The following is a 24,507-nucleotide window of genomic DNA, read 5'->3' as shown; positions in this document are numbered from 1 at the left end:
GGGTTGTAGGCCGGCATTCGCTATGCTATCTTCGTCATTTTTCTGAGAAGCATGGTATCTCCTAAGCACTTGCAAAGAACTTCGTGGCAATTGCTTATGCAGTGACTGACGATGAGGAATTATGCCTGAAGTGGGTATTCGTTACAGTTATTAGTAAAACTAGAACAAGCTTTTCTAATGGCATGGATCAGTGGACGACCCACTCGTTACGCTGTTCGCATTGTGCGACGGCTGCTTGTTCTTTGGCTTTTTAAAACGCTTTATAAGTAGTATTAACGCGATTTCTTTCCCGACATCAAGCCTGCCAAAGGCAAGTTGGTCAACAAGCGCCAAGCACCAGCGTAGCGCAGTGGTAGAATATTAGGTTTGCACCCAGTTCACCCGGTTTCTAGCCCCACTGGGTCATTGGTATTATTTTTTAAAACTTCGTGGTTCAGTATTTATGAACACTAATGGCTACGGCGGCGGCGGACAACTACGGCACTGTGCGGCACCCACATTGTGGTCTTACAGCTTTCACTGTAAGAAAGATTGAGATAGCATGGTTGTCTTGTGAACTTATTGCGACCATTTTATTCATCCACAACACGAAAACATTCACCTCGCAGAAGACACAGAATATCAATTACAATAGCACGCAAGTATGTTTCTAACAGCTTTTGACCTGCCTTATTATACTGTCTGCATGTCAAAGAGAGCTGATATTGATGCATTCTTTCTAGTTCACTATACGTGTCACAAAATGTAGAAAGAACTGCGCTGAACCTCTGTTTTGCTACATGAGAGCACTTTCTTTCTAGTGAATCTTTCCAGTTTTATGGATTTAAGAAAAAAAGTACGCCAGGAATACACATACCTGCAACCCAAGCAGCATGAAAGTTTGAAAGAACACGCTAGGGTGGGGGATATGAGGTATTTATTTTTTGAATATCGGGAATCACTAAAACACACTTCGGACGCTCTGCCATTGCACTTCTGTGCAGTGCGATTGCTGAATCTCGGTGTTACCGACCATTACATTACAAACCATAGGGTTTTGGCATCGGTAGTCACTTCCCTGACAATAACAGTTCTCGCACGAAATTTATTATTGGCATTCGTCGGGGGGTCAACGCTTCCTATGGCAGGTTTTCTTTAACACTGGCACTTATTCTTTGCAATACTCTGGTCGAAGATACAAATGACAAATGTTAAAGGCGAAGCATTTCTTAGGGAACTTAGGTGACTTGGAGCGTATCTATCAGACAGCGGCTAGATTCATCTAAGCGGCTAGATTCATCTATCTAGCCGCTTAAGTTTGGACACTCTCAAGGTCACTCCCATCACTTGCAGTGAACCAGAATCAGCATGGGAGGGTAAGATGGTTTGACGAATATGACACGCTGGTCAAAACATGAATATTTTTACAATTCCGTCGCATACATCGTCAAACACTTCCCGCCAGACAGTGGCACATATCCGCGGGCGAGTATGCGCCGCTGGTATGCGGGTAGTGCAAGAGGTGATTGACACTCAGTATCTACCCAGGAACGACGAGAACACAGATGGGCAATTTTAACGCGTGAGCGTTAAGCAATACCCAACATCGCAACTGTCGACCCAAAGAAGACATGAAATAAAAGTCAGTGTTAAGGAAAAACCTGCAATAGGCAGCGTTTGCCCCTGACGAATGGAAATATTAAATTTGAGGGTCCCAGCAGGAATCGAACTCAAGCATTCTGCGTGGTAGTCAAGCATTCTACCACAGAGCTATGCCAGGTCTCGGAACTACTTTTGAAATAGACGCTAATCTTCGTGAAACGTCAATAGTGGTTGCCGTGCTACCTACCCAATATTATAAATATTACATATCTACTCCTTTCATACAGTCGTCCCGTCGGGTTAACGTGAAATGTGATGAGGTGCCACGCGCTGAAATCCATTTATGTAGCAGTGTCAAGGGCCAGCATCTTCGCGAGCATCAGTGCTTCGTATCAGCTTCTGGTGTTGCTAAAACACATTGCCAGCTGACATCGTTGTGAAAATAGAAAACTGGTTATATAAACATCTGCGACTCTTCACCACACATGTTCTCTTCAAAATATGTCTCTGCGTGCAATATTTGTACATATGTTTAGCGTCTTTTCATGACGTGCCGCTCAATAAAAAATGTAACACGGTCACCTTCCCTCTTCGTACTTCGCGCAAAGTTGATTTCCAGGCACGTGGGATCTGCTGATTGTTTTTCTTAACGCTCGAGTGCTAAAGTTGTTCATGTGTGCTCTCGTCGTTCCTGGGTACATACCCGCATACCAGTGGCACATACCCGTCCGTTGGTATGTGCCACTGTCTGACGGGAAGTGTTTGACGACGTACGTAACGGGTTTTTGACAATATTCATGCCATGGCTAGCGCGTCATATTTCTCAAACCATATTACCCTCCCATACTAATTTTGGTTCACATCAAATTAAGGGGGTGACCACGAGAGCACCCAAACGTAAGCGGCTAGATAGATAGATAGATAGATAGATAGATAGATAGATAGATAGATAGATAGATAGATAAATAGATAGATAGATAGATAGATAGATAGATAGATAGATAGACAGATAGACAGATAGATAGATAGATAGATAGATAGATAGATACGCTCAACGTCGTTGAAGTTCAATTCAATTTCAATTTCAAAATTTGTTTTACCCTACTGAAACGTTCCGTATGTCAGTCCAATAATTCCATATGTTTCCATAAATAATGCATATGTTTCCCATATATTTTCCATATATTTTCGTAAGATTCTTACGGAAACTTACGAAATTATTGGACATCACATACGGAACGTTTCAGTCGGGTATTGTTTTCTTGTACAAGACACAAGAAACAAAAGGATGTTGGGGATAACGGTATAGAGTCTGACACAGGACCCAACACCCTAGGAGAGTTTGCTAAGAAATGCTTCGCATTTGATATTTACATGCATTTACATTCTTTAACAGAATGAAAAGCAGGCAAGGATGATAACATACCAGCCTATCTAATTCCGGCACTCTACACACCGTGCTTTAAAAAAGCAATCATCCGAGTGAGTTGAAAAAATGAGAATTTTAAGCAATAAACAGGAAAGAGGACATATAAACCTCACCAAAGAACTCGGCTGAAACGTCTGGGCAACTAGACGTAGAACAAACAGAAATCAAGGATTATGACTGGCTCAATAACGTATGATTCGGAAAAGACATTGCATTGCTGTAATAAAGTAAGTTTAGTGATCTGGGTAAGCAACGTAAACATGAAAAAATAAAACCGTATATGGCAGTATATACAGAAATAAATAGGTGTTCTCAATTATCATGAGCCGCATAAAGAAGGATGTCTAATATTAGGACTTCTAACAACTACTAACCGGAGATTGTATTCACAAAGAAATGCTAGAATAAACAGGAATGAGCATGAGCGCATGACGCAGGCACTGCCACATAATGCCAGGAAAACTAACGCAGTCGTCATACGCAAAGTGTACAATCACTGAACACTGCTAGGCATAAAATAAGGGGCTGAAAAATAAAAGATAACAAGACAAGCAGAGAAAAAAAATAAGGACAAGGAAACGTGCAAATCAACATAAAAAATAGGAATCATAAAAAGTGATCAGCTGACGGAAGAATGAGTTAGGAAACAAACAGGCGTTGCACAGGTACTAGTTCAGATGAAGCAAAATATTTGCACCTGGGCTGACCACGGAAAGCATACGACAGACATCCGGTGCACAAAAAGGGCCGCGAAATAGCTACCAAGAGATAAGAAGCACTGTTTGGAAAGCAGTGCCCAAGTTAAAAGTCCGCAGGGATAAAAGTAAATAAGCTCGCACAGGTAGGGATAAGCTGGAGACGAATTGAGAGATGCCTTCTTCTTGCGGTCGACTGAAACAGAATCATAATGATGATGGTGTTGATATTTGAATCACTCACGCTTGATAAAATTTCAATTTCAATATCGAAATTTGTTTTATTGTTTTCTTGTACAAGACACAAGAAACAAAAGAATGTTGGGGCTAAAGGCATATCGCCTGACAGAGGACCCAACACCCTTGTACACAGTTCGTACATCAAAAAATAAAAATAAAAAACAGCTTTTGCGGCATCAGACCTTCATGAACAAAAGAAGCAACAAAGAAAATATAGCTGCCAAAAATATCATGTTGCATTGAATCTGGCGTTATGATGCTATGTGTTACCTTGGAGTGTTTTGGTCTCCACTGAACGACCATTGGAAGGTTGCTGACGGGACTTTAGGGTCCAAATCAATGCGGGTTGCTGTGAGGCACTTCAACTTTGGATCCTGGTTGACGTCCCTCAGAGCCACCCAAAAAGGGCCCATGCCTAATATCTATAAGTGAAAAAAAATGCTTACAAAGCATTTGCCGAAAATATGTGGTCGCGTCATTGTGGCCTTATAAACGTAGGTGTACATTTCGTAAAATATTTGTTTTTTAGTTATATTTTTATTTTGTTTGTACATGCCAAACGCTGTGAGTGTCTTTCCGTTGTATTCTCCTAAGTACCTTGGCAAGCGCACACCCATAAAGGGCCATGATGGGTCAAAATTCTGGAGTGCTTTAAGATGTTCACTTCGAAAGCACGCTCACAAAGAACGTATGGCTAGTCGCAAAAAAAAACAAAAAAACATCTTGATCATCCATGCATTACACTAAATGACCTCTAAAGCCTTTCTGAGAACAACAGAAAAAACATGCTGTTGTCTTATCCACCAATTAGACTTCACCTCAGTAGCATTCATGACTACAGCAGCAGCGTATTTACCAATTCCGAAACAACACTAGGGTATTTATACCAGCCCATTTTAGATGTGAATCTTTAAAGACGATAGTCTTTCTTGAAGACCCTCGACACAAAAACTTTGGTCTGTCTGTAATTTTGTCTGTTTGTTCATCGTTACCGCGAACCGCGTACTCTCAAACAATACCAGACGATACCCTGAACGGCCGACCCTATTTACACCGTCCACCAATGTTGCTCAAGAATCAGCGGTCGTACATGTGCGATTGTCAATGATAAAGCAATTATTGCGCATATCTGAGGCACCATAACAACACGTATACATTCTGCATATTCGTCTTTTACTAGAAAAGACATACACAAGTAAATCTAAGGACCGTAGCGCTTATAACGCTGCGCTGACCATGCAACACTTGTACGAAGAAGCGAGTGTTTCGAACGCTTTGCTAAAATGACAGTTGTGGCACCTACCCGTCGCCTTGCGTTCTACACATCATCACCTCTGAGACGGGCGCGCATGCTCGTCTTCGGGCCAGGCGCCTTGTTTTCCAAATAAAACTGCCAGATGGCGCTCATGTCTCACGCGTGATGTGATATGAAGCACTCGTCTGCCTCCACTGCACGCTCGAGGCCCTAACGAGTGCCACCGGAATACTAAGACCAATGTTCTTGCGCAGAGCATCAAATAAATGTTTTATTCACTCACTTCACACACAAGACCATCGTCTTTCGACGAGTTTTGCAGATTACAAGCAGATACGGGGCCAATGATTTTATTGGGGAACCGATGGCACATTTCTCGATTTCGTCTGTCTGTCTGTCTGTCTGTCTGTCTGTCTGGTCACCCAAGTTTCGGACATGAGGCTGTCGTACTTTAACCAGGTATGCCAAAAACTGGCATATGGGGCCACCAGTGTACGACAAACGCAAATAACCTGTTAATCGCCACGTGCCTGCGGCTTTTGTGTTGGAATCCGTACTACTGAGAAAGGTACCTTATACCTGTCTGCAGGGCCAGTGCGCGCATTTGATGCACGTGATTGACTGCCTACGTCCAATTCGGTCTGAAACTTACACACTGGAAAACGTAAAGAGCATAAAGAGTAATTATGCCCAGATTTCAAGCCGTATCGACCACCCTGCGTGAAGCACAATCTGTCGCCTTAGACTATGCTTGCACCCGCCCAGCATGTCCTGCACCCGCCCAGCATGTCCTGCTAGTGTTTTGATACGACTAGCTCTACCACTTTCAACCTAGGTTTGTATTTAAAAGCATTTTAAGGGGGCTAGGTGAGACATTCATTTACGGTTTGATCAAAATGAAAATTCACTGTAGCACAGAAATACTGATAGAGGTCCAGCAAAGGTCCCTAACCTACCCCGACGTTTTCCTAATTGCGAATAATTGTTCTTTATTCTTTCTAAATATCAATCTTTATGTTAGTGCTTGTATGATACCAGTGGTCATTTCAGTATTGACTATGCGCTGTGTAATCTTGTCTTTACCGAATAACGTCTACTCCAATGACACAGCTACACATAGATTTGATGATTTCCGCAAGGATACGCTTAGGAGCGCACATTAAATTCTTTGCCATTAAAACTGACGTCTACGCTGCAGAGGGTGCGCCGTCCCGACGTTTGTTTGGACCGGAAGCAAGGTCCGCGTGCGCGATAAATATGCAATATGCGCACAACTTCTGCGCTCTTGCAAACGCGTCGACTCAACCTATTTAAGTATAGCTATGTGCTCACTTCTTCAAATGCCTTTAGCAGACTCGGGTAAAATGTATAGTATGCGTGAGTGGTTCACGTGAAAGTTTCATGCCATTTTTTAGTGTTTGTGAGTAAATTTTGGTATGTCAGGCCTTAGCTCACATCTACACATTTTTGATACCACAGTGATGAATTTTATTGATCAAGTTTGTTGATCAAGTGATATCAACATGTACATTTACTGCTATAGTTGCATAAGTTAAAAATGGATTTGAAGCTAAGCCTGCAATTCAGAGGAATTTCAAGGTGGCTACTACAATGTTGCCTTTAACTGGATAATTTACTGAAATATTACCCTCAACTGATTACCAGTTGGGAATAATTGTATACCACTATCTGCTACTCTCGCAGTATTTTCTTATACCTCTGGGTAATTAACTGAAAACTCAACCCTATAACACACAGCAAAAAGTGCTCTTATGCGAAGTTCTATATTTATTTAAACTAAACCATACAGCTTGTAGCTGGTGGTGGTGACTAAAACAGCTGTCACGAAGAACAACTTACAATATGTCATATGCAGCCAACTTAAAGGTGCTACGGTTCTTAGCATGTCTGTTGGCATTGTAATCGCTGGCCTAGTGAAATGCGGAAACGACAACGGGAAAAAAGGAAAACAATCACAGGCGAAGATGCTTGCCTAGATAAACGTAATATTAAGGCATGTTATAGGTAGTAGTGCATTTCGGTCATACAAGTACGCTCACGTATTCTTAGATGTACATTGGCCTAAGCCGTGCTGCCCGCAACAATGTAGACCACCAACACAGCAAAATTGTAATTATTACAATACGCCCGAAAAAAATGACATTCGCTGGCGTTAACGGTATTTATTTTGCCACTCACTGGCGTTCATTGCGTAGCACATATAAAAATGGTGCAGAGTGCTGCGAAAATCAAGGGTCTGCAACAGAACTTGTAGCGCAACGATAAAGACTGCCATGACTGCTGCACTGCCCTCAATAATTTTTCATCGCACGCAAATGATTCAATTAACTCTTTCGTTACCACAAGACAATAGTCATTTGCTTATGTCTAGGGAAGAAATGTTTTGCAGCACGAAACATACTCCAGCACGCATTGCTGCATTACAAATTACGCATAGTGAAATGCTGTTTTCAAAAATTATAGGTCGTTGATCAACAAAATATTTTGGGCTGTACAATACCTGTAAAATCAGAAATGTTTTGTAGCCACCAGATAAAACGAGCAACAGAAAATACCGTACGCGCAAATACATTCAGAGACGCACACAGACACAGAATTTAATTGAGGTCCCGAGGAACGCTACCTCAAGGAGATAGAGCAGCGGGCCGCTCCTACGTCGGAACGGGTAGGCCGAGCCTCACTGCCGCGTCGTGGGCCCTCCGGACAGCCCATAGTTAATGTGCCAGCTCTGAGCATGAAAAACTTAGAGCGAACAATTTAAAGATCAATGACCTAAAAATAACATAAAAATTATAAATGCGCTACCCAGTGTTCCAGTTAACACAGACAAAAAAATGCACCCGAGGCACTGCATTGTTTATTGTGAATTGCGGTGAGCTTTTTGCTGGTTTTCATGAGACAGATTCCCACGCGCACTTTTCGAATAAACTTTTTATCACGCGAATAGCCTCTTAGTGTTCTAATATATACGAGTGTCCGTGATATCAAGAATGGCCTAATGAATACAAGTCCGATAAACTTTATGAGCTCGAAAAGTGTAACGTCTTTCTATGAGCCATCTCTTTCAGGAAAGGTTAGCGTTGCAAAATACGCATTCAATCATTTTACAATGGAAACTGTTATGAGATCACAACGCGGGTCACGCGCGCCGCTTTAGTTGTCCGCTGCCGCCACTGTCCGTAACCCATATCGCATGAAATGAAAAAAAAAGTCGGTAAATAAAAACCACCAAGTACACTGTGCAGATTGACTCCAGGTCCGCTGCAAGCCAGCGCAGTATTCTATCACTCAGCCATGCTGCTTTTTTTTTTAATTCAGCTCGTCGCGATGCGCCAACGCGCACCTATCTTTCACTAGTACTGTGCCCCACGCATGAAGGTGGGGGGTCTGGTGCCTGTGCGCTCGCGCTTATCCTTCCTGGGGGCGAATTATGTGCCTTGGTCTTCCACCGGAATGATTGCGTTAGTTGCCAGGGCCACAAAGGTCAACTTAACTCGCTGGGCAGGCCCCGTTAGCGAGAACAACGCGCTTTTCAAACACAGCGAAGTAAAAAGGACACTCGTTAGCTCGCACTCATGTTTGTTGTTGTATCTAATCTTATAGTGCGTCGTTTTTGTTAAACATCGCGTCAGGCATCGAGTTGTAAATGTTGCTAGTTAGGTCGTGTCATAAGTGTGTTGGTTTCATGCGTCATTCGTGCATGAGTATCGTGCTGCACATTTCAATTTGCTAGCCGTTCTCAGCAGTACATTCAAGCTATTGCTATCTCATTAACTATGAAACTATGACTTTTTTTGGCAGTTCCGAAAACGAAGGTAAAGTCCCTCGAAAGTAATCAATACCTTGTCGACCATCGACATCAGTATGACGTATAGCCACGCGCGACCTCCAGATACTATGCAGAGCCAATAGTACGACCTTATATGCCGAAATTTATCCTCATTATCAATGGCAAGGTATTTTATTCTACGTGTGTCTTGCGGGAAATCTTTCTTTAATGTTTTTGTTAGGACATCGCAGAAGAACACCGCGTCCCAACAGTCGAGACAAATGTGCTCTATTGTTTCAGGCTTCCGACATAAAAAGCAGCAATCACCCCACGACATCGAATTGCGGCATCGACGTCAAGAATTCACTCATGAAGTGATCCCCATCTACAGCGCATATAGAAAAAGGCTTGCTATAGTTGTATCATTATCACGATTGAGCAAGGCATGACGAAGGGGTGCGATGGGAAGAAAAGCCACTATCTTTATTGTAACATTGCTTATACACCGAGCGAGACAAGAAAGGGTGCGTACCCTCACCGCACTATCGTATCAAAGGGGGCGGGTTTGACACGAGGCACATGCTGCGCAAGATATGATACATCCTCCTTGGTGTATAAAACAATTGACAGGTGAAGACAACTGGAACGCTCACAAAATGTTAAGCACTTATTCACGGCACTTGAACAAAGTTCTCGTTGTAAGCCAGCCGTCTGGGCACTTTGCGTTGTCGCTGTGATCTTCTTGGAGCTTGTGTAGCTGTTGTGCCCGGGATTGGGGCCGCGGGCATGTACCCGGCAACGCGACTGCAACCTCATGCGCCGTAGCAGATGGCGCTACGTCCTCACCGCTGGCGGGAAGGTCTGGGCGGAAGTCCTCGCTGGTTAACAGCAAATGTCGACGATTCCGTCGCAGCTGCCGCCCTCCTTCTGTCGTGACGTCGTAGGACCTTGGATGCCCGGAAAGCGTTAGGACTTTAGCTCTCTTCGCCCATGCTCCTTTGGAACGCAGACGAACCGTGGCCCCTGTTTCGAGCGGCGCCAGCAGTCTTCCAGGGCGGTTTGTGTGGGAGCGCTTCACGATGGAGTGTTCAGGTCCGGTCTCCATGTCTGGCAGGATGTTGCGCAGTCTTCTGCATTGCAATATCTCCGCTGGGGCCATGCCGCACTCAAGTGGCGTTGTCCTGTAAGCAAAAAGACCCAGCCAGAAATCTCGCTTTACTTCATGCGTTTTTTTTCACGATTCTCTTGATGACCTGGACGCCTTTCTCAGCCAAACCATTCGATTGTGGATATCCTGGACTGGATGTGATGTGTCTAAAGTCGTATGTTCTCGAAAAGGACCTGAACTCGTGACACGAAAATTGCGGGCCATTATCTGTCAGAACTTCCAGTGGAATGCCGTACCTAGAAAATATGGCGCTAGTTGCCTGAATGACAGAGCTCGCCGATGTGTCACGCAACTGCTCCACTTCCGGAAAATTTGACAGCGCGTCGTATACGCTGAGGTACGACCGCCCATCGTACTCAAAGATATCAATGCCAACTTTCTGCCACGGCATCTCGGGCACCGGGCGCATCATTAAAGGTTCTTGTGGCTGAGTAAACGCGTACTTATTGCACACTGCACATTTCTGCACGAATGCACCGATGTCGGCGTTAATGCCGGGCCAAAATACAAGTCGCCTTGCCCTTTCCTTGCATTTGTTTATGCCCATGTGTCCTTGGTGAATTCTTTCTAAAGTGTCTTTCCTCAAACTGTTCGGAATCACCCCTTTACATCCTTTCAAGAGGACACCTTTCATCTGCGTCAGCTCTGTAGAGAATGGCTTCAGCTGTCCCTCTATGCGTGACCCGTGTTCTCAACTGTGCAGCACAGCTTTAAGATACGAGTCCCGACTCATTTCTGCTGCTAGTTGTTTCCACGTGTCATCACTGACAAGAGATGAGACGACACTTACGGCGTGCACTTCCACGTCATCGCTCCCGACATCACTGGCATAACTTGAGGTGGGCGCCCGCGACAGCATGTCGGCCAGTAGAAGCTGCTTTCCTGGAACGAATCGCATTTCTGTGTCATAGCGCATCAATCGCAGGAAGAATCGTTGCAGGCGGGACGGCATATAACCAATGGGGTTTTGGGCGATAGCGAGCAAAGGGTGATGGTCGGTCTCTAAGATAACGTTTCGGCCATACACGAAGTGGTGAAAGCGTTCGCAGCCGTCAACACAAGCCATCGCTTCCTTCTCAATTTGCGAATAACGCTGCTCTGCTTGAGTTAGCACGCGGGAGGCATAGGCGACCGGCTTCCATACGTCATTGTTGCACTGAAGTAGCGCCGCTCCGATACCGTTCTGCGATGCATCGCATGATACTTTCGTGGCTTTCGTGGCGTCGTACACTGAAAGCACGGGCTGCCTGCTGAGGTCAGCGCAAAGTTGCTCCCACTCGAGCGCGTGGTTGGCACTCCATTCAAACATTGTATCTCGCTTCAGCAGGCTTCGCAAGAGGCTAGTCCTTTCGGCTAGCGATGGGAGGTATTTGCCGAAATAATTGGCGACTCCTAGCATTCTTTGAACGGCCGATTTGTCCTCCGGCGCAGGCGTCTGGAGCATACATTTTATCAAGGAGGGGCTCGGCCTGATGCCATCCTTGCTGATGACGTCACCGAGATAATCTATCTCCTGTAGGCCGATGGTGCATTTGGCCGGGTTAAACGGTAAGCCAGCTTGTTGGGCTGCTTGTAGTGGCGACCTCAGGTGCGCGTCATGCTCTTGCCGAGTTGTGCCCCAGATAAGGACATCGTCAACGTACACCCTGACACCAGGAAGGCCATCCAAAATTTCTGTTGAGGTTTTCTGAAAAACCTCAGATGCCGATGATATACCAAACGGTAATCGCAAAACACGGTACCGGCCGAAGGGCGTGGAGAACGTGCAAATTTTTGAAGTTTCTTCATCGAGCGGTATTTGATGGAACCCTGAATTTGTATCCAGTTGAGAGAACAGCGTCGCGCCAGACAACTCGGCTTCTATATCCTCTCGTCTAGGCGTCTCGTGGTGTTCTCGTTTCAGGCATAGATTTATTTTTCTAGGATCTATGTAAATACGCAGATTCCCGCCTTTTTTTTCGGGAAATTACAAGTGGACTAACCCAGTCCGTTGGTTCGTCGACTTTTGTGATGATGTTGCCCCGTTCCATGCGCTTGAGTTCTTCTTTGAGGGGCTTCGTGAGAGTCAGGGGTACGCGCCGAGTTGGTTGGACCACCGGCACCATTCTCTTGTTGAGGACCATCTTGTAGACGCGTTTGACACAGTCCGTACCGGTGAGCAAGTGGCGAAATTCATCGACGATTTCTTCAGAGCTTGTACGAGACACGGCGTGTACGTGCGGGATCAATCCAAGTTGCTCGCTCGCCCTCAAGCCTAACATGGCCTGACCCTTGTGTACCACGAAGAAGTCGAGTGCAGCGGTGTGGTCATCCAGCGTCACTTCCAGTCGCGTCATCCCTGCATGCTTGATTACACCGCCGCCGTAAGTGCGAAGCACGCCACAGCTGGGCTTCAGTGCTGGCCTCGGATGCATCCTGTGGAATACTACGAAGGGCAGTAAATTCACCTGTGATCCTGTGTCAATCTTCAGTGTGACTTTGATGCTTTGAACTTGCGCCTGAACGACCCAATCACATTGACTTGTCACTCTTCTTACAGACACATCGAGCACTTCAAAAGCGTCTTCATGCCTTCCCACCTCGTCAACTTGCGATGCGTTTCTGCAACATACGGCGAAGTGGTTTTTTCGTTGGCATCTTCGGCATGTTCGTCCGTATGCAGGGCAGTTTCCTACAGCATGCGTGCGTGCGCACTTCGGGCATTTGCGGTTGCCTTGTCGATTTTCACCTTGGCTCTGCTTCGAATTGCGCACAGCATTTACTTGCTTTTGCTGGCTGTCCCACACGACTCGGTGAGCCGCTTATCCTCGGATGCCTTGCAAACTTGCTCTGCCTTATCTAAGGTCAAATTGTTGTCAGTGCATGAGCAGCTTTTCTCGGGTTTTATCATCGCATATTCCAAAAACGAGCTGATCCCGGATCATGGAATTTGTTAGTGCGCCAAAGTTGCACTCACGAGCCTGTTTTTTCAAGTCTCGCAGGAAGTGTTCCAGGTGCTCACCTGGGCTTGACTCATGTTCCGAAAGACGTAGCTCTCGTGTACTTCGCTGTACTCGGTGGCGCAGTATTGCTCGAACTTCGCCACCACCGTTGCGTAGTCTTCTCTGCTCTCGCTGTCGGCGAACGTGAAGGTGTTGAAAACTTCGAGCGCTTCTTCACCGCCGATACTCAGGAGAAAAGCTGCCTTCGTCTGCGCCGATCGAGGTTTTTCCGGGGGGTCTGATGCGGTGACGAAAAGTTCAAACCTTTGGATGAACAGCTTCCAGTTCTTGCCTGCGTCTCCTGACATGCGCAGCGGGTCCGGTGGCTTGAGAAAGTCCATGGCTGTTCCCGTCGTCGCTGTTCTCCAGTGAAGTCGTGAGTTTGACTAGCACCCCTTCGTCATGCCTTGCTCAATCGTTAGCGCGATTGAGCAAGGCATGACGAAGGGGTGCAATGGGAAGAAAAGCCACTCTTTTTATTGTAGCAGTGCTTATATACCGAGCGAGACAAGAAAGGGTGCGTACCCTCACCGCACTATCGTATCAAAGGGGGCGGGTTTGACACGAGGCACATGCTGCGCAAGATATGATACAATAGTGCTCGTGAAAAGCGAGCGCGATGTCCTCCTTAGCATTTGCTACCACACCGTTGCACGCAGTTTTTGTTATTGAATTACGCTGTGCGTAAGTCTTTTGTATATCTAGGTAGCGTTTTGTGGGGTTCTCAGCAACTACCATTTTTTTCGCTCTTGCCCCAATTATTGCCCCATGAATGTTTTCCTCATTTAAAAGCTCCAACTTTTTTTTTTCACCACACGGGTATCTTGCTTGAACTTGCCCGGCCTTTCGCTCTCATCTTTGAGTAGAGTCAACAAGTCCGAACACAAAAGCTGCTAATTATTGCGTTTTTCATGCTTAGAATTACTGCACCTCTTAGTTGCTTTCATTTTCATTTTTTGTTTGACATTTTCCACATTTGTATAGCTTAAGAGATGTCCTCATTTATTTTTTAGCCTCTAATACGTTAGTTTAGAAAACATCATCGTAAAGAAGTTTGATGTTCAGCTTCCAGAAATCCCAGTTAAACTCTTTTTTTCTTCATTTTCTGCAGCCTAACGAAAATAATACATTACGATGGTTGGTGAATGATACAGAATTCACACAATAAGGAATGCACAGTGGTACAATATCAAGCGACACGCCGGCGCAATCTTAGCGAGCATGACTAAACCACTGAAAACGCGTGAGTTTCACACCGTAGCCACTGGAAATACGTATGCCAACATCTTCAAGAACGTAATCGTTTATGACGTCTGTTAGCCTAATTGTACTAGCCTCTCGATAAGGCGTACTACCTGTTTGTCTCAAGCCAAACTAAGACAAATAAAATCTGCGAGGAAGGTGAGAAGGCGGTCATACTGCGCAGTATTGCAATAATAACCTACGCGACCAAAACAAATGTAGGCGTTGCACTCCGTCCGTTGGGGCATACACACAGACTACTCGCCATTCGCTGCCACTTGGTCGCAGATCATGAGGCAGCCCGAATCGCAGCTTATAATCGACCGTATAACGATTCCCAGAGAGTTACTAATGAAAAGCAGGCACCACCCAGAAAAACCGACAGCATCACTAACACATACAAGATACCGCGCCGAGGAAGGGCGTGCCATGTCATCGGTCATCGGCCATGTCATCGAACTTTTGTTTCCTAAACTGCTAGTATATCAGATTCATTTTCTGTCGCAATACGATACAACTAGTCTTGCCTGTTTTTTTAGATTCCAATCCATGAGCATTTGCAGTTCTAACGCGCAGAAACCTTTCTAATGACATAGTTCTGCCACCGTCCGAGAGCAACGGCGAGAAGCTCTCGTCATACATTATGGCGGCTAGAAGTTTGCCTCTGCATCGCTTCTTGATAAGGACGAAGCACACACGAGAGCTCCATAGGGCGCTCCTTTCTTTGCACCAACGCCAACAGATGCTTCGATTGGCCCAGACGCTGCACCTGCAATAGAGCGTATACCCACATCGTCATGGCGACGCTTTGCAGGCGCTGTATAGCTGTCCATCTTCTTTGCAGCAACCTCAATGATCACCCCTTAGGCACCCGCTACCTCTGAAACATGACAGGCGCTACCCGCGCCCCTCTGCTCTTCAGCGGATTTCTCTCCCGAATGCTCCACTTAAAAACCATCCGTGTTCGCTGTCCTTAGTTCGTGGAGTTCGTCGTCACCCAGGCCTACCGCTGTTGCCGCTTGATGCCCCGAGACACTGCCGTCCTTCGAACCATCTTGAGGGTTTTTGCTATTAAAAGATGCCACAGTAGCCGCCGCCGGTTCAGCCTCTTCCTCATTCATGATGAGTTTACTTCTGTCTGAGGCTGTAGGAAATCACACCGCTCTGCGTAACTCCGAGCGCGTGCCTCCTGAGCGTGAAAGGAAGAAAGACAGTCAGTGCATCTTGGAACCCTGCAGTCGCGTCGGATATGGACCGTGTGTTTGCAGCTAATGCACAGTGGTGCTTGACCTGGCGCGACAATAAGCGCTGTACGACTACCAATACGTATCTGATGCGGTATGTCGTCCAACAGAACGCCTTCAGAAACAACTCACATACTTTGTCAGGCAATCGGCACCCTGAACGCCTTTCACTCTGCACCTACCATTAGTCCCTTCTTTCACTTCACCATATTCACTAAATGTTCAGCGAGTGCTCCCATTAGCAACGTCCAAACCCTCCCAGTGTAAGTTCAGATGCACGTCTTGTCTGTCAGGGTCAATAACGACGCGAAGCCGGTCCTTGACAACTAAGCGTCCAGCTTCCACAACCTTCTTTTTTGCGTCATTTGTCCGCAGGTTGAGAAGCCAGACGTGTGAAATCTGGTAGTCACCGACAAAAGCCACATTCTTGATGATGCCAGTGTCTTGCAAAGGCTTTCGAAAATCCTAGATGAGATAGGGTCTTCAAAAAATGTGGTAGTGCAGCACAATAGCGCACTTCATAGCCTTACCTGATATAGTGAGCAGAACAATGCTGTAGTCTTTAGGCACAGTAACAAACGGGATACCACGGCCGCGGGCGACCGCTATTGGAGCCACGCCGCTTGTTGGAACTTGTTCGTAAACGTGCCTTAGGCAGGCTTGATGTCACAACGGAATCGCATAATTATGAGTAATAAAGCGTTTCAAATCTGTAGGGGAACAACCAGGCGTCACACAATGCGAATAGCGTAACTAGTGGGTCAAATAAAGTCAATATCTTTGAAGATGTGACGAAAACCCACGATAGAGAATCGGCCAAAAACCGGATAGTTTTCATGAATTATTGTTCATAACAGGTTAGGATTGATCAATTTACGAGAAAGAAAAAAGAAAAGAAGATGCAACAGGACGAACTTGAAAGCAGAATTGTAAATAGCTTGTAGTGTGTTGCATTGAAGCTGCGCATTTTTTTGAAGGTGAACTTGGAAAAGTAATGAAGTCTACCGAATACTTATTTCAACGCCTAGACCTCTTGGAACCTTTGACGAAGTCCTGCAATGCATCAACAATCTTCCGGTCACTGTGGCCAAAAGACAAGGCTTCGAAAGAAAGTACATTTAGCAAATTCAAATCTATTCCATGACTCTGGCAAATGGCATCTTAAGTGTTTTTGCGTAAGGCAGAGAATCTATTAGACAAAACGAGGAAATGTTCAGCTGACTCATTTAATCCACAAACAGCACAATGAGGGGAGGCTGCCAGACCAGCTCTGTTTAAATATAAATTCAGCTGAGGAAAGGGAGATCGCAGTCTAGTGATTGCGACTTCCATTCCTCGCGCTTGACATATTTTACTATTTCAATTAAACAATAAGTGTTCAAATTCTGATGTGGCTGTTAGTGAAGGTACTTTAAATTCCCATTTATTAGCAGTTTGATTCTTAATCTAGCGCCTATTAAGAATTTAGATGCCAGGAATACCTCAATAACCGGTTCATTTAACGATTACTTTGCAAGCGCATCTGCCATTTCATTCATATATATTCCCTTATATCCTGGCACGCAAACCAATTTGATCAGATTGAGATGCGAGTGAACTAATACTTTGAAAGCACTCTGAGCATGTAAGTTCTCATCTGCAGAAAGGGAGGCACATAATGATAGTGCATTCGTTAAAATTACTGCGGAACTTACTGCAGCCGTGATTTACCGGAGAGCTAGAATTATCGCAAGAAATTCTGCTTCAAAGATGGACACATAATCTTCAAGGGGAAGCGAGAAGGACCAATCTAGGGCGATAGACAAAATAACAATTCTACATGTTTCTTCACTTTGTGACGCATCATTCGATACGACTGCTTCTGTTGACGTATGTGTCTGGTAATCTCTTAATATTCCTTCTAAAAATGTGAGCCGCCTCAATTTTGAATTTTGCGGAAAGTCTTCCCACACTGTGGTCTTCCCACAGTCAACACCACGACGACTCTACGCAGTGGGCGTTCCCTGGCTGCCTGTGCGATGCCTGATCAAGACGAATACGAGGATTCTTCGGAGACTACCCCACACCTCCACCAAAATGTTACGGGGAGAAGGCGTCTGAAAAATACCTTTACTTTTGTTAAACAGGCTGGCATACAATATGGAACCTGGTCTGCACGAGCTCACCCTAAACATCGTCCTGATTTCTGCAATGTTCATTTGTGGCATCCCGTAGCAGTATTATCAAACTGTAATTTAACAGCGTTTTGATAGTACAGATGAAAGGAATAGCGTTATTTCAAACGCCAGAATCTTCTAAAAAGCGCTGTATAATTAGAATTGCAAAAGGGTGATCCTGGTCACCTACTCACTGGCGTATAAGCACTTCACGCATAATTCCACATCGTGGTCAGCCACTACATTGTTTATTGGCATGAAATTCTTTGCAAGTGTTTAGGGCATACCACGCTTCTAATGACGAAGGATAGCGTAGTGAATCGCTGCCTACTACTTAGAAATTATGACCATTATTATTGTAGTAGGTATCCAGCAAGTTTGCTTGTCACAGAGACCTGAGGAGTGTATAGAAGAGGCTCTGAAAGGCCGCTTTTCTAGCTTTTGCTGTGACTACGCTTCACCTTCCGCGTAGACCTGGCGTTTATTATATGCAGTTTTGAAGGTAATAGTGAAAAAAAATCTGGCATTTTCCAAATCACTCATGTTTCGCACCACTCCGTAGGGCGAGGCCGAGTTGTGCTTCAGGTGATCTTGTTGTGAGGAGAAGCTTTGCAGCAAGCGCGAGCGAATCGTGCTCCATTGACCTATGAAGCTTGCAGGTAACTAGAGTAGCTTTAAGATGGTGCGCGAATGCCAGCAGCTACGCACCCGTTGCGAATATGAGATTATTTGTATCAGTAAATAAAACCAACCCACGAACGTCTGTCGATGTCCTAGACTGAGGTAAAACATCGTGGCTCTCAGGCCTTCAAGCAGAGGTTCTATCATGTCAAAGCATGTCGTCACTCGCTTCAGGTGCAGTTCCGCAAGAGTTTCGAGTGGCGCGTGTTTCGAGCGGTGCAGGTGCGCACTCCCGCACACATGACAACGACGACATCGGAATGACTAGCAACACTGGACGTTTCATTGCGTCTAATATAGGAATAGAAGTAAAAACAAAGCACCTGAAAACGGGATTAAAAGGCCACCTGCACACGTTATGCATTTGTTGAGCCTTAAGAAATAATTTTTGGTAGAAGCATTCTTCCCCAATTTGACGCCACAGCACTCTGCTGAATAACCCAGCACACATATGATCCACTTATTACAGCTCAACAATGTGAGAATGCGAAGCTGACACCACAATTATATATATGAAAGTGATGGACCCTTTTATATGAAGAACGTTGACGTTACGGCAGCGTAGCCATGAGCCGCATGCAATTCTCTGAATTCGATGAGCCAAGCGTATTTTCCCAGCAACCTACCCACAATGGTTCGCGCAATAGTATGTCAAAAATATCTATTTCGCCAAAACATATAATATCCAACTTATTGTAAATGTTCAGGTGTTGAAGCAACTGCTAAGAGGTGCTAGATGCACGAGAACCAATTTCAACATGCCAAGATTGATGTTTCAGGGCATCGATCACCAGTATTCAATTCGAGTAGGCGTGGTAATAAAACAGTTAGAGGGAAAATATCTTTTGACTGCTCGTATAATATTACAATCAACCTTTATTAAACGTTCGAATGATTTGGAAAAGAATTTAGAGGCGTGTGCAGGTGGTGGCGCAACTATTTACGCGAAGACTACTGCGTCCCCTTGTAGGCGCGGTTATGTCTCTCCTCCTTATATGTATCTCCGCGTCCAGGTGAAGTGCATGTAGCTGTGGCCAAATTTTTTACGCTGGTCACCCACTGTCTCACAATACGCGGGTTCGAGCCCACCACAGCGGTCGCATTTATACGGAGGTGAAATACTTAGAGCCCTATGCTTTGCACAATATAAGCGCACGTTGAAGCACCAGAGGTGGAATAAACAATGCGGAGCCTTTCTCTTCGGTGGCTCTCATAGCCTCAGTCACTTAGGAAATTATGCTCCGCCAACGGAAACATTGTACCTTTCGGTTGATTTTTTTAGATGAATGCCACAATTTCATTCAAACTTGCACCGCAATGTCTAGCTCACTCTTGGTGCGACATCATCATTCTTACGACGTTCTTTTGCTCACGATTTGCCCTCCAATGAGTTGTATGCTAGTCTAATGTACAGAATTGAAAAATAGAAGGCTCACGCAGCCTACATTGCTTCGGGCAGGCACACAGATGTTCATTTTAATGCGGCGAGTTCTGCAGAATGCGTCTGACAGCAGCTGTCAGGAATTGTCAAGTGTGATGCGCTGGAATTCGACAAATGTAGTGGACACCTTGCTTTCACAGCGAAAGCTCTTATGAGAGCCACGACAAGCCCTCTTTTTTGGAGTCGTGCGAGCTCTTTGGCATCGCCGGTTTCCGTAACTCAGACAAAAAAGAAAAAAAAATAAGTAACCGATGTTTTTTTTCTAGAAATCACTGTAACAGGGAAGTGAAACGTGTCTGCACGGAGAAAGCTGAGAGCTCCTTATGCATGGTTTCGCCACAAGAGCGAAGGATTGACCTCAAGCACAAAAAACGCGCAAAAAGAACATACACCTCATCACCTCAGACGGACATTTATAACGGCTTTGCTGAAAGGCGCACGAAACGAGCGCACATGTTTGCATAGTATGAGCAAAACCTGATTGAATTCTTTCGTGTTTTAGCAGCGTGCTCATTTTGTCAATGCGGCCGCGGTAGCGAGGAAATGACCTTCGTGCTTTCTTTAACTAATGTAACTTCAAAGAAAGCTTCAGGGGAAAGCACAAGGGGTACGAAGCGCCCGAACCACAAAATGAGCTTCAACCGTGAAGAACGCTCTGTAGAGGCGCGCGTAGTACGCGCGTAGCGACGACCTTGAGAGCGCATGTCGCGCAATGGCGCTACTGAAGACAAAAGCGTGCTGAAGTTGCTGGGCTCTGAGGACCATCAACGAAGTGTGGCGTATAAAAGTTTCTTGTCGTTAGCGCGCTGTCAAAGCTTTTGCGGCAATGTTTTGCGGCAAAGCTTTTTTGTCAATGTTTTTGCGGCACATGTTACAGAGAGAGAGGTTGCAGGTTCGACGCCTGGCAATATCTTTTCTCGATTTTTTCTTTTCAATAAATTAGTATGTATTTTACTACGTCAGCTGTTTTTCTGTCAGGGGACAGAAATACATCAGCATAGCTGCGGTGATTGCCAGCATAAACACTTTCGTGTAATAAAAAACGAAATAATTAACTTGTACAGGATGCAAGTGTGTTGGAACCCGGTTCGTCTTCATAGCAGCTTAGTGTTGTACCACAGAGCGATGTAGGTGCTCGACGGCTATGTGTAAAGAAGCTCTATACAGGCGCCATATCGAGTGCGAACCACGTGGACATATCTAATATAACGTTTTCGAGAATTAAAATAACAGCTAGGCGTCTTAAAATGCCAATTTCGCAACCATGTTTCACAATATATGAATTTCGCGACGAGCGTTTCGTGAATGCTTCCAACGCATTACAAAGGCCTCAGCCATAATTATGGTTCATCAGACAGAGCATCAAAAATACGCATAATGCCTTGCAGATCCACTGTGGGTTGCTCGCTTCCCCATAGAATGGTGAGTAACGAAATATTGGTGCTTACCAACTTTACAAACTTAATAATTCATTGCGTAGTGGATACTTTGCAAGCGTACTTGTGTTAGCAGCTTCGAGAAAGTTAACCACGGGTTCTCACAATGACTCACTCACTGTGACTGCATTGCGTTTTCTGAGCAGGCGTGGCATATTTTAACTACTGTTTTATTACTCTAAGGAGTGATAACACTGAGACATCTGTGAGTGATATTGCGGTTCTGTGGCGATTGATATCTGTCAGACGTTCGGTTGATATATGCATGAGTATAGCAATGTTGACCGAACACAAAAGTCAATACTAATGGCGGAAATGCTTCTGTAAGATTGCATTGACTACACTTTTTTTTGGGCCTTGGTCTAGGCAATATTTTAAAATTTCTCTGCGGAAGACGACATACACACTTAGTGTTATTTTGGTCCTTATCATGTGAATTCGAGCTCTTGAGGTGCTAATATATTCTCTCTTTCATCGATAGGCTGCGTGATAAGTAGTTGTGGTTACACTCAAAGAACGAAAGAGTCACTGCCTAAATTAGCAGGTAATTCCATGACAGATTTTTAGAGCGTGGTGTAAGAAGGACTATTTTCAAACTAATCGCTCAAGGTTGTAGTATGGAGCAACGTTTGTAATTTCGGGCTTTGAGTTAAGGTATTTGGCATTGTAATATTGTTACCTTCTTCTTTTCTAGAACTCACACACCTATCTTTTTTCTCTTGTTGCTTTCCTTTCATGTCATTCTGTGGCGTACTGTTGTGCGAGCTGGCAGTGAAACTTGCTACGACCATTGCCCTTAGCTTTCTCAACTTTTTTTCTGAAGCGCCTTTCCACCTAGCAAATCTATTTAGGGAATACTACCAAATAGTTTTCTCATTTTGAAGCCTCAACCACATTAAACCACAGCGCTGATTTTTCAAAATAAAATGTTCTCAGCAAAGTTTTCTTACCTTAAAAGCATCAGGAGCCTCATGACGATGTTTGTGAAACGTCCAAAATGAACGAGCTGATGCAGAGAACAAGGAAAGGTGGAATGATGACAGTGTCAGCAGTAACACAGGGACCGAAGGAGACATAGTTATCCGAGACAGAATAACAGTCTGAAAAGAGGGCAAAAAAGTTTGCCGTTCCAGTTGCTAGCTGTTTCTCGTTTGCGAATTGGGGCAGTGCTGGTTCGTGCAGGAGAACCACCGTCTGTTTCGTGATCAGCGCCTCCGCATTAATAATATAGCTACCGACTGCGAAAGCGACACGTACGCTGCATGTGCCATACGTGGACTCTAACTGCTCTCGCGTTGCCTCTTTATATTGCCGTTACAAGTGGCCAGCTGTCACGTTCCTAACCAGCTGTTCCTGTGTGGGAGCACACTGTTTATTTGAAACTACTGACTTTTTTGGGTGACGGGGGGTAATATTTAATGCACTGCAAAATTTAGAAAATGGACATGTGATTACATCAGGTCAACTAGAATATCTCGTTTGCTGCTGTGTCGGGGAGGACAAAAATGAGACAGAAAGCTATCAACATCAAGGTTTCAAGACACTTAAAATAAAAATAACCACAACTAAAAATCACCATAAAAGCAAGATGCCACGGCTCTCACACTGCAGCGTTGTTCGCGAATGTGTTTATAATAACAGCATGCATATCTCTTTCTGTCTCTCCCTCTCCACAATTATACATGTGACGTATTAGGCGATGGTTGGTAGAAGCAAATGAGGAAGTGAGAATAGATTAAACATGGCGTATGAGCAAGGCCACGTCCCCCATTCATCTTAGCATCACACGAGTCGACAGAATGGGGACCTGCCTGCCCCTTCATCAGTCGCTCATCAACTACGCAGTTCTCCGCATGACACCATGAGCATACATGGACTTTCGTGCAAGCGCCTAGCATTACGCATCGACCAGCATCATGTCAGAAGCATCTACTGACCTTCCCATTCCCAAGTACACTGGAGCAGCGGACGATGGACCTGTACAGGACTGGTTCAACCTGTTCGAGCTCCACGCTACCGCTACATCTTGATCGGAACGGGAGATGGTTACGAACTTCGGCGACTACGTCACCGGTGAGGCATTTACGTTTTACCTGACCCACATATTAGACAACGCCTAGTCTTGGCAAAAGATAAAAGAAGAAATGATCGTCTGGTTTCAAGACTATAATGAAGATTCTATTAGAACACGCACTCTCAGTGCATTCGAACTCAGTCATCGCTGTCATAAGCAGCCTTCACACATTCGAACACAGAGCATGAATTTACAATTCCCGTCCGGTGAAGTTAACCACATGCTCATGGAAAGACCACGCTGTTGTTTTCCCAACCTTTCACCTGGTTCTTTATCCACGCAAATATCGCCAATGCTTAACTATCCGCTGCATATAAGAATTGAATCCACTATTGATGACTCCGATGCATTGAATACTTCGTGCCGCATGCGTACTTTTCAAACTTACTTGCTATTCAGCTCAGCAGTTCCACAAAGACAAAAGCATTCACAATCAGCATCTTGTGAAGAGAAGTCTTTTGCAGAAGCATCTAGTGTTCAATAATCCCAAGATCGAAGCGACGTCAATCCAGTGCACAACCTCACTGCCAACACTGAAACCAAAAGCGTAGGTTCGACTTCTGATGACACAAGTACCTTTCAGGCAAAGACCAACAATGGGCGGTGTATGAATACAGAATGTTCAATTGCGCGAACCACCCCCCATTGTCTTGCGCTGAAACAGCTGCGTTGGTTGGCATCGTAGAAGCCGGTGGAGGGCTTGCTAAGAATCCGGGCACACCACGATCAATGTCACACCACAAGCAAGTCGACGAAACCAAGAAACTACAACGTCACCGTATTCTTCGTCATTATCAACGACGAAAGAAAACTTCATCGAAACCACTCTTAAGCCTCTCAAAACCTTGCCAAAAGGCCCATCGTCGTGGATACATATTCCACCAGAGATCGAAAATGCGCCTTTGATCAAACTATTGTCGACATTGCTACAGAAAATCTCCAAAATCCACAAAAGCACCCCTTGTACTCGGCAGGAACACAGACAGCACCCAATCAACCTCGATCAGCGCGCACGCAAGCTGCCTGCACGGCCTGTGTATCACCGACGACGACGAATTCGATGCCTACAATATCGGAATCGTCGATTTTGCAAG

General features: G+C 45.0%; 1 protein-coding gene across 3 annotated transcripts in view; it reads right to left on the bottom strand.

The window, feature by feature from the left end:
• The window catches only part of LOC119174131 (uncharacterized), a 69,250-nt gene extending 46,643 nt beyond the window's left edge, over window positions 1-22,607 (bottom strand). For 2 of the 3 annotated variants that reach the window (XM_037424942.2, XM_037424943.2), the window contains exons 1-2: window positions 22,290-22,607; window positions 4,216-4,367 (exon numbers count right to left, since the gene is read on the bottom strand). In XM_037424942.2, the coding sequence (XP_037280839.2) occupies window positions 4,216-4,367; window positions 22,290-22,415 (278 nt within the window). In that variant the 5' untranslated portion in view covers window positions 22,416-22,607. The remainder of the gene's footprint in view (window positions 1-4,215; window positions 4,368-22,289) is intronic. The other variant, XM_037424944.2, reaches the window with a different exon arrangement.
• Between the last annotated feature and the right edge of the window lie 1,900 nt (window positions 22,608-24,507).

This window comes from Rhipicephalus microplus, chromosome 5 (genome assembly GCF_043290135.1).
Source record: "Rhipicephalus microplus isolate Deutch F79 chromosome 5, USDA_Rmic, whole genome shotgun sequence".
NCBI lineage: Eukaryota > Metazoa > Arthropoda > Arachnida > Ixodida > Ixodidae > Rhipicephalus > Rhipicephalus microplus.
The sequence above is the reverse complement of the archived record's forward strand: the minus strand, read 5'-3'. Positions and strand labels throughout refer to the sequence as shown.